The following is a 15,935-nucleotide window of genomic DNA, read 5'->3' as shown; positions in this document are numbered from 1 at the left end:
GCAGACCGACTGGCCTGTTACACACTACCATGTACCCTACCAGTGAGTTAAAGTGTACAGTTTTTCCTACCACACTTCCATCATCTAAGCCTTGACATTACTGTAAATGAGTGTGGGTGTGAGCCCTGTTCCAGGAGTCTGGCTGCATCCCAAATGACATCCTATTACCTACATAGTGCACTACTTTTCCACCAGAACCTTATGGCCATGTGATCCTATGGGGCCTGTTCTAAAGTAGTGCACTATGTAGGTAATAGTGGCATTTAGGACACATGTCATTGGTGGTGGGAGTATTTCTTCAGTAGAGAAAGGTTCAGCTTTCTCCAGTGCTTCGTGCTCGGTTGACAGACGGGCTTTCAGAGAAGTCTCTGACACCCTTAGCACCACTCGGCACTTAACATTTACAAGATGGATTTGAGCGACGTTTCGTGGCAGTGGACGCCATGTGTCTTTCAACGAAATGTCAGCTGCCGCAGGCACAAGTGTCTGCTGCCTGAAAGGAACACACACAAGCAAAGCAGACTGGGGAATCTTGTGTGTGTGACTGAACGCATGGCTGTGTGTGTTTTTACAATGTGAACGTACGATGTATTCGGAAAGTATTCCAGATGCTTATTCTAAAATTGATTTTTTTTTTTTTTTTTTTTTTTTCTTCCCCTCATCACACAATACTCCATTAATGACAAAGCAAAAACCAGTATTGTAGAAATTTTTGCTAATAACAAAATGTAATCACATTTGCGTAAGTATTCAGACCCTTTACTCAGAACTTTGTTGAAGCACCTTTGGCAGCGATTACAGCCTTGAGTCTTCTTGGGTATGATGCTACAAGCTTGGCACACCTGTATTTGGGGAGTTTCTCCCATTTCTTCTCTGCAGATCCTCTCAAGCTCTGTCAGGTTGGATGTGGAATGTTGCGGGCACAGCTATTTTCAGGTATTGAGATGTTCGATCAGGTTCAAGTCCAGGCTCTGGCTGGGCCACTCAAGGAAATTCAGAAACTTGTTCCAAAGTCACTCCTGTGTTGTCTTGTTTGTGTGCTTAGCGTCATTGTCCCGTTAGACTGGGGCAAAAGTTCCCCTTCCGAGGTCCAGAGCGCTCTGGAGCAGGTTATCAGGGATCTCTGTACTTTGCTCCGTTCATCTTTCCCTCGATCCTGACTAGTCTCCCAGTCCCTGCCGCTTAGAAACATCCCCACAGCATGATGCTGCCTCCACCATGCTTCATCTTAGGGATGGTGACTCGTTTCCTCCAGACGTGACGCTTTGCATTCAGGCCGAAGAGTTCAATCTTGGTTTCATCAGACCAGAGAATCTTGTTTCTCATGGTTAGAGTCCTTTAGATGCCTTTACGCAAACTCCAAGCGGGCTGTCATGTGCCTTTTACTAAGGAGTGGGTGCCGTCTGGCCACTCTACCGTAAAGGCCTGATTTTGGTGGAGTGCTGCAGAGATGGTTGTCATTCTGGAAGGTTCTCCCATCGCCACAGAGGAACTCTGAACTCTGGTGCTCTGCCAAAGTGACCATGGGGTTCTTGAAAACCAGGGTGCACCTGAGCTAAATTTCAAGTCTCATAGCAAAGGATCAGAATACTTATGTAAATAAGGTATTTCTGTTTTTTATTTTTAATAAATTTGCAGAAATGGGGTATTGTGTGTAGATTGATGAGGGAAATGTTTTTATTCGATCCATTGTAGAATAAGGCTGTCATGTAAGAAAATACAGAAAAAAATCAAGAGGTCTGACTACTTTCCGAATGCACTGTATGTTTTATATAGTGTGTTATATAATGTGAACGTATGCTTCTATATAATGTGAACGTATGCGTTTATATAGTGTGTGACCTTTCCAGCGGATTCTTGCCCCAAGTCCTGGTTAAATACCTACCCTGGTCTGTCTGCGCATGTAAACGTCCCTTTTTCAGGACACTGTCTTTCAAAAAATCATTTTTAGAAATCTAAATAGATCTTCAATGTAAAGGGTTTATTCACTGTTTCCCATGCTTGAACCATCAACAACTAATGAATATGCACCTGTGGAACGGTCGTTAAGACACTAACAGCTAATGTCACATGAGAGTTAGGAAAACTTAGGACACTAAAGAGGTCTTTCTACTGACTCTGAAAAACACCAAAAGAAAGATGCCCAGGTTCCCTGCTCATCTGCGTGAACGTGCCTTAGGCAAGCTGCAAGGAGGCATGAGGACTGCAGATATGGCCAGGGCAATACATTGCAATGTCTCTACTGTGAGACGCCTAAGACAGCGCTACAGGGAGACTACAGCTGTTCGTCCTTGCAGTGGCAGACCACGTGAAACAACACCTGCACATGATCGTTATATCTGAACATCACATCTGCGGGACAGGTACAGGATGGCAACAACAACTGCCCGAGTTACACCAGGAATGCACAATCCCTCCAATGCTCAGACTGTCAGCAGTAGGCTAAGAGAGGCTGAATGGATGGTTTGTAGGCCTGTTGTAGGGTAGATCCTCACCAGACATCACCGGCAACAACGTTGCCTATGGGCACAAACTGGACCAGACAGGACTGGCAAAAATTGCTCGTCACTGACAAGTCGCAGTTTTGTCTCATTAGGGGTGATGGTTGGATTTGCGTTTATCATCGAAAGGAATGAGCATTACACCAAAGCCTGTACTCTGGAGTGGGATCAATTTGAGGTGGAGGGTCCGTCATGGTCTGGGGCGGTGTGTCAAAGCATCATCGGACTGAGCCTGTTGTCATTGCAGGAAATCTCTATGCTGTGCGTTACAGGGAAGACATCCTCCTCCCTCGTGGTACCCTCCCTGCAGGCTCATCCTGACATTACCCTCCAGCATGACAATGCCACCAGCCATACTGCTCGTTCTGTGTGATTTCCTGCAAGACAGGAATGTCAGAGTTCTGCCATTGCCAGTGAAGAGCCCGGATCTCAATCCCATTGAGCACTTCTGGGACCTGTTGGGTTAGGGCTAGGGCCATTCCCCCCAGAAACGGGAACTTGCAGGTGCCTTGGTAGAAGAACATCTCAATGCAAGAACTGGCAAATCTGGTGCAGTCCATGAGGAGGAGATGCACTGCAGTACATAATGCAGCTGGTGGCCACACCAGATACGGACTTACTTACTTATTTTGACCCCCACCCCTTTGTTCAGGAACACATTATTCAATTTCTGGTAGTCACATGTCTGTGGAATGCAAATTAACTGAATCCCCAGAAAACATTTCCACTGCATTTCAGCCCTGCCACAAAAGGACCAGCTGACATGTCAGTGATTCTCTCGAAAACACTGGTGTGAGTTGACGAGGACAAGGCTGGAGATCACTCTGTCATGCTGATTGAGTTTGAATAACAGACTGGAAGCTTCAAAAGGAGGGTGGTGCTTGGAATCATTGTTCTTCCTCTGTCAACCATGGTTACCTGCAAGGAAACATGTGCCGTCATTGCTTTGCACAAAAAGGGCTTCACAGGCAAGGATATTGCTGCCAGTAAGATTGCACCTAAATCAACCATTGATCGGATCATCAAGAACTTCAAGGAGAGTGGTTCAATTGTTGTGAAGAAGGCTTCAGGGCACCCAATAAAGTCCAGCAAGCGCCAGGACCGTCTCCTAAAGTTGATTTGACTGCGGGATCGGGGCGGATGGAGGATGGCCTGGTGTCAAGAAGGGCAGCAAAGCCACTCCTCTCTAGGAAAAGCATCAGGGACACACTGGTATTCTGCAAAAGGTACAGGGATTGGACTGCTGAGGACTGGGGTAAAGTCATTTTCTCTCAATCCAAATTTTCAGATGGTTTGGGGCATCGGAAAAAAGCTTGTCCGGAGAAGACAAGGTGAGCGCTACCATCAGTCCTGTGTCATTCCAACATTAAAGCATTCTGAGACCATTTGGTTGTGGGGTTGCTTCTCAACCAAGGGAGTGGGCTCACTCACAATTTTGCATAAGAATACAGCCATGAATAATGAATGGTACCAACACATCCTCCGAGAGCAACTTCTCCCAACCATCCAGGAACAGTTTGGTGACGAACAATGCCTTTTCCAGCATGATGGAGCACCTTGCCATAAGGCAACTAAGTGGCTCGGGGAACAAAACACAGATCCATGGCCAGGAAACTCCCCAGACCTTAATCCCATTAAGAACGTGTGGTCAATCCTCAAGAGGCGGGTGGACAAACAAAAACCAACAAATTCTGACATACTCCAAGCACTGCTTATGCAAGAATGGGCTGCCTTCAGTCAGGATGTGGCCCAGAAGTTCATTGACAGCATGCCAGATTGCAGAGGTCTTGAAAAGGAAGGAGCCGACACTGCAAATATTGACTCTCTGCATCAACTTCATGTAATTGTCAAAAGCTTCAGTATTCCATAATAACATCTGACAAAAAAATATCTAAAGACACTGAAGCAGCAAGCTTTGTGGAAATATTTGTGTCATTCTCAACTTTTGGCCACGACTGTATGTGTGTGTGCATAGGACAGCAGTGCCTGATTCAGTCAACCTTTTTAGCAGCCAGGACCACGGGGAGGCCACCCCTACAGGCTGTTGACAGGGGTCTGCCTTAGCATATGTGTGCAGTGTTCACTTCCTTCTGCTCCTCCTGTCCCCCTGCTAGCCAGATCCCTGTAGACTTTAACACATTCACGGCTAAGACTCCCAACTCTATACTGCCATATGGCCCCTTCTCTTCTCTACTGCTCCCCTCACGTGTGTGTGTGTGTGTGTGTGTGTGTTGTATTTACAATGGTGTTTGTTCTTCAGTGGTTGCCCTTGTGGCAACAGGTCACAAATGTTGCTGCTGTGATGGCACACTGGTATTTCACCCAATAGATATGGGAGGTAATCAAAATTGGATTTGTTTTCAAATTCTTTGTTGGACTGTGTAATCTGATGGAAATACGCGTCTCTAATATGGTCATACATTTGGTTAGGAAGGCATGAGGTTCGGAAGTGCAGCTCCATTTCCCCCAGATGATGTGGACAGTGTCCCCATAGCCTGTCTTCTCTTGAGAGCCAGGTCTGCCTTTCTCAATAGCAAGGCTATGCTCACGGAGTCTGTACATAGTCAAATATTTCCTTCAGTTTGGGTCAGTCACAGTGGTCAGGTATTCTGCCACTGTACTGTCTGTTTAGTGCCAAATTGCATTCTAGTTTGCTCTGCTTTTTTTTTTGTAAATTATTTCCAATGTGTCAAGTAATTATCTTTTTGTTTTCTCATGATTTGGTTGTGTCTAATTGTGTTGGTGTCCTAGGGCTCTGTGGGGCTTGTTAACAGAGCACCAGCTTGCTTAGGGGACTCTTTCTCCAGGTTAGTTTCTCTGTTCATTACTCTATTTGTTATGGAAGGTTTGGGAATCATTTCCTTTTAGGTGTTTGTGTAGAATTTAACAGCTCTAATCAGGATTTTGACCATTAGCGGGTATTGCCCTTCTGCTCTGCATGCATTATTTGGTGTTTTTAAGTTGTATACAGAGGATATTTTTTGCAGAATTCTGTATGCTGTCTCTCAATTTAGTGTTTGTCCCATTTTGTGAAATCTTGGTTGGTGAGCGGACCCCAGACCTCACAACCATAAAGGTCAATGGGCTCTATATCTGATTCAAGTATTTTTAGCCAGATCCTAATTGGTATGTTGAATTGTATGTTCCTTTTGATGGCATAGACAGCCCTTCTTGCCTTGTCTCTCAGATCGTTCACAGCTTTGTGGAAGTTACCTTTGGTGCTGATGTTTAGGCCGAGGTATGTATAGTTTTTTTGTGTGCTCTTGGGCAATGCTGTCTAGATGGAATTTGTATTCGTGGGTCCTGGCAACTGGACCTTTTTTTGAAGCCATTATTTTTGTCTTACTGAGATTTACTGTCAAGGCCCAGGTCTGATATTATCTGTGCAGAAGATCTAGGTGCTGCTGTAGGCCATCCTTGGTTGGTGACAGAAGCACCAGATCATCAGCAAACAGTAGACATTTTACATTAGATTCTAGTAGGCTGCATCCCTGTCTTATCCACAGCCCTGTGGAAAGAAATGTGTATCTTTTGCCAATTTTATCTGCTTGAGGAGACTTTGCCTTTTGTTTTGGTTTGTTTGTCAATTAGGGTGTGCAGGGTGAACACGGTCTGTCGTATGGTAATTTGGTAAAAAGCCCATTTGACATTTGCTCAGTACATTGTTTTTCGCTGAGGAAATGTAAGAGTCTGCTGTTAATGATAATGCAGAGAATTATCCCAAGGTTGCTGTTGACTTGTAGTTATTGTCAAATTTGTCTCTAATTTTTGTGGCTTGGGGTGATCAGTCCTTGGTTCCAAATATTGGGGAAGATGCCAGAGCAGAGGATGATGTTTAAGTATAGAAAATTTGAATTTGTGTTCTCTCTTTCTCTGTGTTTTCATAGTCTCCATCCCGTTCTCTTCCTTCTTTGTCTCCCACCTCTTGCTGCTGCTCTCCTGATCAGATCTGGTTTCTGGTGTCTGTTATTTCTCTGCCCTGGTTTCCTGTGTAGTTTGTGTGTGTATGTGCGCTCGCTGGGTGCCACTCCTCAACGGGGAGTTTATTTTTGGAACAGAACAAACCCCTCTCTGACTTTAAAGAGCACCAGAGGATGTTCAAAGTTTTCCTCTGCAAAAATTGGAATATTCATAAGAGTAAGAGGTAACCAATAAGGATGTCAGGAATGTGGGGGGGGAGAACAAAACAATTGTGACTGGCTGCTGTAGTGATACTGAAGTGTGCCTAAACTGAGAGGCAGGCATGGCCTTTTCCCCACGGATCCAATTAAGCTCCACTCAAGAGCCAGGCAGAATTTGGGGATGCAACGAAGTGACTGATAGGTGGAGGGGTGGCTGGATGGATGGATGAATGGAAAGGTGGGAGGAGAGATGAATAGAACATCTGTCAGAAACAGCAGATTTAAGAGGTGGATAGAGAGAGAGGTATCACCCACAGATAAAGAGGGGGTGGGAATAGCTCCATGTTGGCTCCATGTTGCGTAACTGTTCTACTGTAGAATAACAAGCCTGCACCACAACACTATCCCACACCATATCACACTTTACAATACTACGGCCGTCGCACATCACCTTACTGAATTCACTACACCTAACCATGACCGTATTCGCTACGTTGTTCACTACACCCCTCATCACTGTCAAGCGCTCCCTAAAACACTTCAGCGAGCAGGCCTTTCTAATCGATCTGGCCCGGGATTCCTGGAAGGATATTGACCTCATTCTGCCTGTAGAAGGTTACCTGGTTATTCTTTAATAGTTCCTTCCTCACCATCTTAAATAAGCATGCCCCATTCAAAACATGTAGAACCAGGAACAGATATATCCCTTGGTTCACTCCAGACCTGATTGCCCTTGACCAGCACAAAAACATCCTTGGGCGTTCTGCTTTAGCATTGAATAGCCCCCGTGATATGCAACCTTTTCAGGGAAGTTAGGAACCTATATACACAGGCAGTTAGGAAAGCTAAGGCTAGCTTTTTCAAGCAGAAATTTGCATCCTGTAGCACAAACTCTAAAGTTCTGGGACACTGTAAAGTCCATGGAGAATAAGAGCACCTCCTCCCAGCTGCCCACTGCACTGAGGCTAGGAAACACTGTCACCACCGATAAAGCCACTATAATTGAGAATTTCAATAAGCATTTTTCTACGGCTGGCCATGCTTTCCACCTGGCTACCCCTACCCCTATTAACAGCCCTGCACTCCCCACAGCAACTTGCCCAAGCCTCCCCATTTCTCCTTCACCCAAATCCAGATAGCTGATGTTCTGAAAGAGCTGCAAAATCTGGACCCCTACAAATCAGTCGGGCTAGACAATCTGGACCCTCTCTTTTCTAAAAATTATCTGCCGAAACTGTTGCAACCCCTATTACTAGCCTGTTCTACCTCCGTATCGTCTGAGATTCCCAAAGATTGGAAAGCTTCCGCAGTCATCCCCCTCTTCAAAGGGGGAGACGCACTAGACCCAAACTGCTATAGACCTATATCTATCCTACCCTGCCTTTCTAAGGTCTTCGAAAGCCAAGTCAACAAACAGATTACTGACCCTTTCGAATCCCACTGTACCTTCTCCGCTATGCAATCTGGTTTCCGAGCTGGTCATGGGTGCACCTCAGTCACGCTCAAGGTCCTAAACGATATCATAACCGTGATCGATAAGAGACATTACTGTGCAGTGGTATTCATCGACCTGGCCAAGGCTTTCGACTCTGTCAATCACCACATGCTTGTCGGCAGACTCAACAGCCTTGGTTTCTCAAATGACTGCCTCCCCGGTTCACCAACTACTTCTCAGACAGAGTTCAGTGTGTCAAATCGGGCCTGTTGTCCGGACCTCTGGCAGTCTCTGGGGGTGCCACAGGGTTCAATTCTCGGACCGACACAATTCTCTGTATACATCAATGATGTTGCTCTTGCTGCTGGTGATTCTCTGATCCACCTTTACGTTGACGACACCATTCTGTATACCTCTGGCCCTTTGGACACTGTGTTGACGCTCTTGCGGAGGCTAGTTAATGCCATACAAATCTCCTTCCGTGGCCTCCAACTGCTCTTAAATGCAAGTCAAACTAAATGCATGCTCTACAACCGATCGCTGCCCGCACCTGTCCGCCCGTCCAGCATTACTACTCTGGGAGGTTCTGACTTAGAATATGTGGACAACTACAAATACCTAGGTGTCTGTTTAGACTGTAAACTCTCCTTCCAGACTCACATTAACCATCTCCAATGCAAAATAGGAAGCCGATTCTAGATTTAATTTTGGAACAAAGCATCCTTCACTCATGCTGCCAAACATACCCTCGTAAAACTGGCCATACTACCGATCCTCGACTTTGGCAATGTCATTTACAAAATAGCCTCCAACACTCTACTCAGCAAATTGGATGCAATCTATCACAGTGCCATCTGTTTTGTCACCAAAGCCCCATATACAACCCACCACTGCGACCTGTACTCTCTCGTTGGCTGGCCATCGCTTCATACTCGTCACCAAACCCACTGTCTCCAGGTCATCTACAGGTCTCTGCTAGGTAAAGCCCCGCCTTATCTCAGCTCACTGGTCACCATAGCAGCACCCACCCGTAGCACGTGCTCCAGCAGGTATATCTCACTGGTCACCCCCAAAGCCAATTCCTCCTTTGGCTGCCTTTCCTTCCAGTTCTCTGCTGCCAATGACTGGAATGAACTGCAAAAATCACTGAATTGGAGACTCATATCTCCCTCACTAGCTTTAAGCACCAGCTGTCAGAGCAGCTCACAGATAACTGCACCTGTACATAGCTCATCCAACTACCTCATCCACATACTGTATTTATATATCTTGCTCCTTTGCACCCCAGTATCTCTACTTACCTCTCTTATCCTACCTCATTTGCACATACTGTATATAGACTTTTCTACTGTATTATTGACTGTATGTTTGTTTATTGACTGTTTGTTTATTCCATGTGTAACTCTGTGTGGTGTTGTATGTGTCGAACTGCTTTGCTTTATCTTGGCCAGGTCGCAGTTGTAAATGAGAACTTGTTCTCAACTAGCCTACCTGGTTAAATAAAGTTGGAATAAATTAAAAACGTAACTTATTAGCTACGTTGTTCTCTACACGTAACGTATTAACTACGTTGATCTTCCAACGTGAAATAAATAAAATTCATGTTTTTTTGTGTAAAGGAGGAACAGATATTGTGTCCTGCTTTATGGGCCAGAACGTGACGGTCCCCGTGTACAGAGGAGAGATTCAGACACGGAACCTGGGCATGGCTGTGGAGGCCTGGAGCTGTGACGGTGAGTGTCTTTGGTCAACTAAATTCAGTCACAGGCCTATTTTATTAATTTCATTCAATTCATTTCAATTCATCGTGCAGATGGTCGGGGGGCTGGAAAGGAATTACCACAAGAATCCCAAATGAATATAATATTTTAAACCATAATACTTTCAAACCATACATTTGTATGGATCACATACTGTACTATATGTCTCTATTATGCATGGGAATACTTTGGAACACATTTCCAAAGTTAAAATCACTTGGAGTTGCTGTTTGAGGGGTTAAATAAATCACCCGCGGGCCATATTTGGCGCACAAAAACCGCCAGTTGGGGATCCCTGCTCTATATGGTAATTCACCTTGTGTCATTGTAAATGGTATCCACGCTCTAGGACGTGCATGATGACACGTGTTTCCCTCCCTCAGGAAAGCCAGTGTGGGGGGAGAGTGGAGAGCTGGTGTGTCTGAAGCCAATCCCCTGTCAGCCCACCCACTTCTGGAACGACGAGAATGGGAGCAAATACCACAAGGCTTACTTCTCTTCCTTCCCAGGTCAGTCCATTAGAGATGGAGCTTCTCAGGCCAGTCCATTAGAGATGGAGCTTCTCAGGCCAGTCCATTAGAGATGGAGCTTCTCAGGCCAGTCCATTAGAGATGGAGCTTCAGGTCAGTCCATTAGAGATGGAGCTTCTCAGGCCAGTCCATTAGAGATGGAGCTTCAGGTCAGTCCATTAGAGATGGAGCTTCAGGTCAGTCCATTAGAGATGGAGCTTCAGGTCAGTCCATTAGAGATGGAGCTTCAGGTCAGTCCATTAGAGATGGAGCTTCAGGTCAGTCCATTAGAGATGGAGCTTCAGGTCAGTCCATTAGAGATGGAGCTTCTCAGGCCAGTCCATTAGAGATGGAGCTTCTCAGGCCAGTCCATTAGAGATGGAGCTTCAGGTCAGTCCATTAGAGATGGAGCTTCAGGTCAGTCCATTAGAGATGGAGCTTCAGGTCAGTCCATTAGAGATGGAGCTTCAGGTCAGTCCATTAGAGATGGAGCTTCAGGTCAGTCCATTAGAGATGGAGCTTCAGGTCAGTCCATTAGAGATGGAGCTTCTCAGGTCAGTCCATTAGAGATGGAGCTTCTCAGGTCAGTCCATTAGAGATGGAGCTTCTCAGGTCAGTCCATTAGAGATGGAGCTTCTCAGGTCAGTCCATTAGAGATGGAGCTTCTCCTCCTTCTCTGGTCAGTCCTGTCCATGTTTGAATGCTAAATTGTAATTATTTCGCCACTACGGCTTATTTATTGCCTGTATATAGACTTTTCTATTGTGTTATTGACTGTACGTTTGTTTATTCCATGTGTAACTCTGTGGTGGTGTTTGTGTCGCTTTGCTTTATCTTGGCCAGGTCACCGTTGTAAATGAGAACTTGTTCTCAGCTAACCTACCTGTTTAAATAAAGGTGAAATGAAAAATGAATAAATTAGAGATGGATAGACAGCTTTTCCTTTCCATAGGAGATGAGCGCTCTAGTACATCTCGATCTTTGCAATGGCTACTTCTGTGATGGCATGTACAGCACCATTTTGAGGTCTTTTTCCATTTTAAAGGAGTCTGTACATGATCAATATCCGTCTCAGTTTACTAACAGGCCTGCTCCTCTGCAGGTGTTTGGGCCCACGGGGACTACTGTAAAATCAACCCAAAGACAGGAGGAGTTGTCATGCTTGGCAGAAGGTGAGTCATCGGGCTTACTAATTACCTCAGGAGACAATAAGCGACTATTTGCCACCATAGTTTTTTGTTTGGTTACCTTCAACTCATTCTTGTCTCGATCACAGCGATGGAACTTTGAACCCCAACGGCGTGCGTTTTGGGAGCTCGGAGATCTACAACATTGGTGAGCTATGGGTTTTTCTTACCCCCCCTACAATGGTTTGAGTTTAGTCTCATTTAGCTGGTCATCATTGATATGACGGAATGTAACAGCCCTCGCTCTTCTTTCTCTGGTGTTGTTCTTGTTGTCCTTATGAATACTAACGGGCCTAGGCTACATCCCAAATAGCACCCTGTTCCCTGTGTAGTGCACTACTGTTGACCAGAGGCCTATGGGAATAGGTTGACATTTTGGACGCAACCAATATACCGATACCTGCTAATAATCCTGAAGTATCAGCCGGTGTCTGCTACTAATCCTGAAGTGTCTGCTACTAATCCTGAAGTGTCTGCTACTAATCCTGAAGTGTCTGCTACTAATCCTGAAGTGTCTGCTACTAATCCTGAAGTGTCTGCTACTAATCCTGAAGTGTCTGCTACTAATCCTGAAGTGTCTGCTACTAATCCTGAAGTGTCTGCTACTAATCCTGAAGTGTCTGCTACTAATCCTGAAGTGTCTGCTACTAATCCTGAAGTGTCTGCTACTAATCCTGAAGTGTCTGCTACTAATCCTGAAGTGTCTGCTTTCTAATCCTGAAGTGTCAGCCGGTGTCTGCTACTAATCCTCAAGTGTCTGCTTTCTAATCCTGAAGTGTCAGCCGGTGTCTGCTACTAATCCTCAAGTGTCTGCTACTAATCCTCAAGTGTCTGCTACTAATCCTGAAGTGTCTGCTTTCTAATCCTGAAGTGTCAGCCGGTGTCTGCTACTAATCCTCAAGTGTCTGCTTTCTAATCCTGAAGTGTCAGCCGGTGTCTGCTACTAATCCTCAAGTGTCTGCTACTAATCCTCAAGTGTCTGCTACTAATCCTCAAGTGTCTGCTTTCTAATCCTGAAGTGTCAGCCGGTGTCTGCTACTAATCCTGAAGTGTCTGCTACTAATCCTGAAGTGTCTGCTACTAATCCTGAAGTGTCTGCTACTAATCCTGAAGTGTCTGCTTTCTAATCCTGAAGTGTCAGCCGGTGTCTGCTACTAATCCTCAAGTGTCTGCTACTAATCCTGAAGTATCAGCCAATCTGTCAGATATTTTCTAAATGTGTACACTTTTGTTCTCATCTTCTCTCCAGTGGAGGCATTTGAGGAAGTGTCCGACAGCCTTTGCGTTCCACAGTACAATGGGGACGGTGAGGAGCGAGTGATCCTGTTCCTGAAGATGACGCCCAACCAGTCCTTCGGCCCGGAGCTGGTACACAAAATTCGCGGAGCCATCCGGAAAGCCCTCTCCGCACGCCACGTACCAGCGCTGTTCCTGGAGACCAGAGACATTCCTGTGAGGACATTCTTCTGTCGTCATTTTCATTGTGTTCATGTAGTCACACTGAGCAAAGAGTGCACCCAAAGAGAGCTTTTAAATAGAGAAGAAGAACCCTAATGTTGATGGGCAGAGTAATGCTAACACATTTCCATTATTGTACACGTGTGTACCAGGACAAATAGACACACACACACACACACACACAGAGGCCCGTAAGTGCTGTTATGCATCCCTGGGGCTGTATTCAGACTGTCTTAGAGTAGGAGTGATGATTTAGGAGCAGTTTGGCCTTTTGAGATCACAGTGAATAAGATTACATGGACATAAGTGGGAACTGATGCCAGATCAGCACTCTTACTCAGAGAAGCTTGGTACATGTATATGTCCCCTGACCCTTTTGTGTTATGCTTTCTGTCTGTCCAGTACACCCTCAGTGGGAAGAAGGTGGAGGTGGCTGTGAAGCAGGTGATCGCTGGGAGGGAGGTGACCCAGCGAGGGGCCTTCTCCAACCCGGACTCCCTTGACCTCTACAAGAACCTGCCAGAGCTCCAGAACTTCTGAGAACTTCTACAGTACACATGGAAAAACAAAAAACGAGGAGAGAAAAAAAAGACTGTTTCCCCCAGAAACTCTTGTCCAGTGGAAGAGGAGAGGAGCTGGGTCATTGGGTACAGGCCATTGAATGGTGGCCCTGGTTTCTCTTCCGCCTCTAACTCTTCAGTGACCTCCTGACCTCACCTGGCCATCCCATTGGCTCCCTCTGGGTTCAGGACTGACCAAAAAAAAAAGAATAAAAAAAGGAATCCAGAGAAATGCGACGTACTAACATCCCCCATTGCCCTTTTGGGAATGCCTTTGCTTTGGCTTGTGTACATTTCTAGCTATTCCTCTTTTACGGGACTGGAGATGTGCTTCTCACTGTTGTGCTTGTGGTGTTAACGTCGTGGCCTAACTTATTATGATAAAACGGAGGTGAGTAAGTATGGACCTGCCGATGGGACCCAGGTGTTAAAGAACGTTGCCTTTTTGTTTTTATAGCTTTATTGCTATAAAGGGATGAGGGAGTAGTGGTGGTGAAAGATCATTTTGATCACATTTTAACTTTACTGTTACCTTTTTTAAAAATGAACACAGCCAGTCAATCTACAAAACAGAGTTAAAAAAAATTAATAAATAGCATCCCGTCCCACTTAACACATTGTAGTCGTGCCCACCTGCTAGTCCCACCCACACAAACGTTGTTAAGTTTGTTGCAAAGAAGAGCGTGGACTTGGTTATTATTACTCTGGCTATTCACCTGTATTTATGGCAGCTCCTCAGTGGGTGGAAGAGAGACGCTCTTTTCCAAATGCCCAATGAAATGGCTGTGATGAATACACAGCAGATTTTTAGGCAATTAACAAGCCCCCTAGAGACTTCCTGGTTTTATGTTATTACGGCGATCACAGCTGAGCTGGTATTATACTGTATTGGGGTTTCCCCCCCCCATAGAGTAAGGCTTTGTTGTTTAACTCTAAAATAGATTTTTAGACACTACTGAACGCTAGTCATTGGCACTGAGATGTTCCTTGATCTGTTTTAATTTTTTTTTCTCCAATTTTTATTTTTTATTTTTTTAGTTGTGTCGTCAGTTTAGATTAAAACGTGTGTTTTAGTTGCATGTCTCCAAACAGCTTTTCTTATCTCTTGTTGTGGTGAGCCATGAAATCACCTCAGTTAAACAAACACTATTGATGGTGGTGTTGTGCTGTAGTCAGTTGACCAATCACTACACTAATTCTACATACAATAGTCAAATCATCGGTTTTCCTTTTTATAAAACTGACCCATCACTGCAGCCGTTTCAACCAATCACCACACATTTTGGCACGTAATGTTTCAATCAAGCCACACGTCAACAAACGTTTTTCCCTCGTCAGCGTATTTTCACCACAAGTTAGACAACGTCGTGGACAGTTACTGATATGGACATCGTTCCAAAGTGACCTCGACGGAGACGGAGTTGGGTTTAAGACCCTCGTAAATTGTGTTTAGGGTGGGGGAGCTTTCATGGTTTTACTACAGGGTTTTATTCTCTGTTTAGGGAATCAACTAAGCACTTAGGTCACAAAACATTCATTCTCTTTGTCTACGTCCCAAATGCCGTCCTATAATAATGCTCTACATTTGACCGGGAGTTTTAGAGTGCCATTTGGGACGGAACCCTCCGTCAGATTCACATTCCTGAGAATATTCCATTTTAGTCTTCTTTCATCTGGTTTCACTTCTGTTGTACCTTCCTCCAAGAAACATATCATGTCTATTGGAATGCGTTCATTTCCTCCTAGTCTGTTTTTGATTCATATATTTTAAGGTACAGACTTTTTTAAATTTAATGTGTTTTTGCGTAAACAATTATATTGGTCCATGTATGATGAATGTGTCATTGACTGTGATACAGTATATGGAGATATAGATACGGATATGTAATGTGTTCTTGTACCGTGAACTACTTTGCATTGTCCCTGTAAACAATAAATGGACAAAGCTGCATATTCTATTCAATACAGCACCTGTTGGTGATCAAATCAAATGTAACAACTCTACACTCTACATCACCGTTGCATGGGTTACCAAGTGGCACTGCTAGAGGCGTCACTACAAACACCCTGGTTTGAATCTAGGCTGTATCATAACTGGCATTGATTGGGAGTCCCATAGGGCTGCGCACTATCGGCAGCATCCGGGGTTTGGCTGGGGTCATTGTAAATAAAAATGTGTTCTTAACTGAAGTTTAAAGAAAATGTCATGACTGTTTCAAATACTGTTGTTAGGAATATAATATCGTCTTAGCACCTGAACTGCACAAACCGTATCGTATTCATTCAGGTTTCTCAAATGAAACACAGTATTTCAATATGTGAGAATGAGGGATCCTTTTTAAAAATCGTTTTCCTTTTGGAAATTCATGTCATTCGATATGAATTATGACATGCAAATATTCAC

General features: G+C 44.7%; 1 protein-coding gene across 1 annotated transcript in view; it reads left to right on the top strand.

Moving 5' to 3' along the window:
• The window catches only part of aacs (acetoacetyl-CoA synthetase), a 55,710-nt gene extending 39,977 nt beyond the window's left edge, over window positions 1-15,733 (top strand). The window contains exons 13-18 of the mRNA XM_036979351.2: window positions 9,677-9,790; window positions 10,201-10,326; window positions 11,429-11,498; window positions 11,603-11,661; window positions 12,763-12,965; window positions 13,374-15,733. Of these exons, the coding sequence (XP_036835246.1) occupies window positions 9,677-9,790; window positions 10,201-10,326; window positions 11,429-11,498; window positions 11,603-11,661; window positions 12,763-12,965; window positions 13,374-13,511 (710 nt within the window). The 3' untranslated portion in view covers window positions 13,512-15,733. The remainder of the gene's footprint in view (window positions 1-9,676; window positions 9,791-10,200; window positions 10,327-11,428; window positions 11,499-11,602; window positions 11,662-12,762; window positions 12,966-13,373) is intronic.
• The last annotated feature ends 202 nt before the right edge of the window (window positions 15,734-15,935 follow it).

This window comes from Oncorhynchus mykiss, chromosome 6 (genome assembly GCF_057628025.1).
Source record: "Oncorhynchus mykiss isolate SJ-2025 chromosome 6, ASM5762802v1, whole genome shotgun sequence".
In the NCBI taxonomy this organism is placed as follows: domain Eukaryota; kingdom Metazoa; phylum Chordata; class Actinopteri; order Salmoniformes; family Salmonidae; genus Oncorhynchus; species Oncorhynchus mykiss.
Note: the sequence above shows the minus strand (reverse complement) of the source record. Positions and strands in the feature narration are given on the sequence as shown.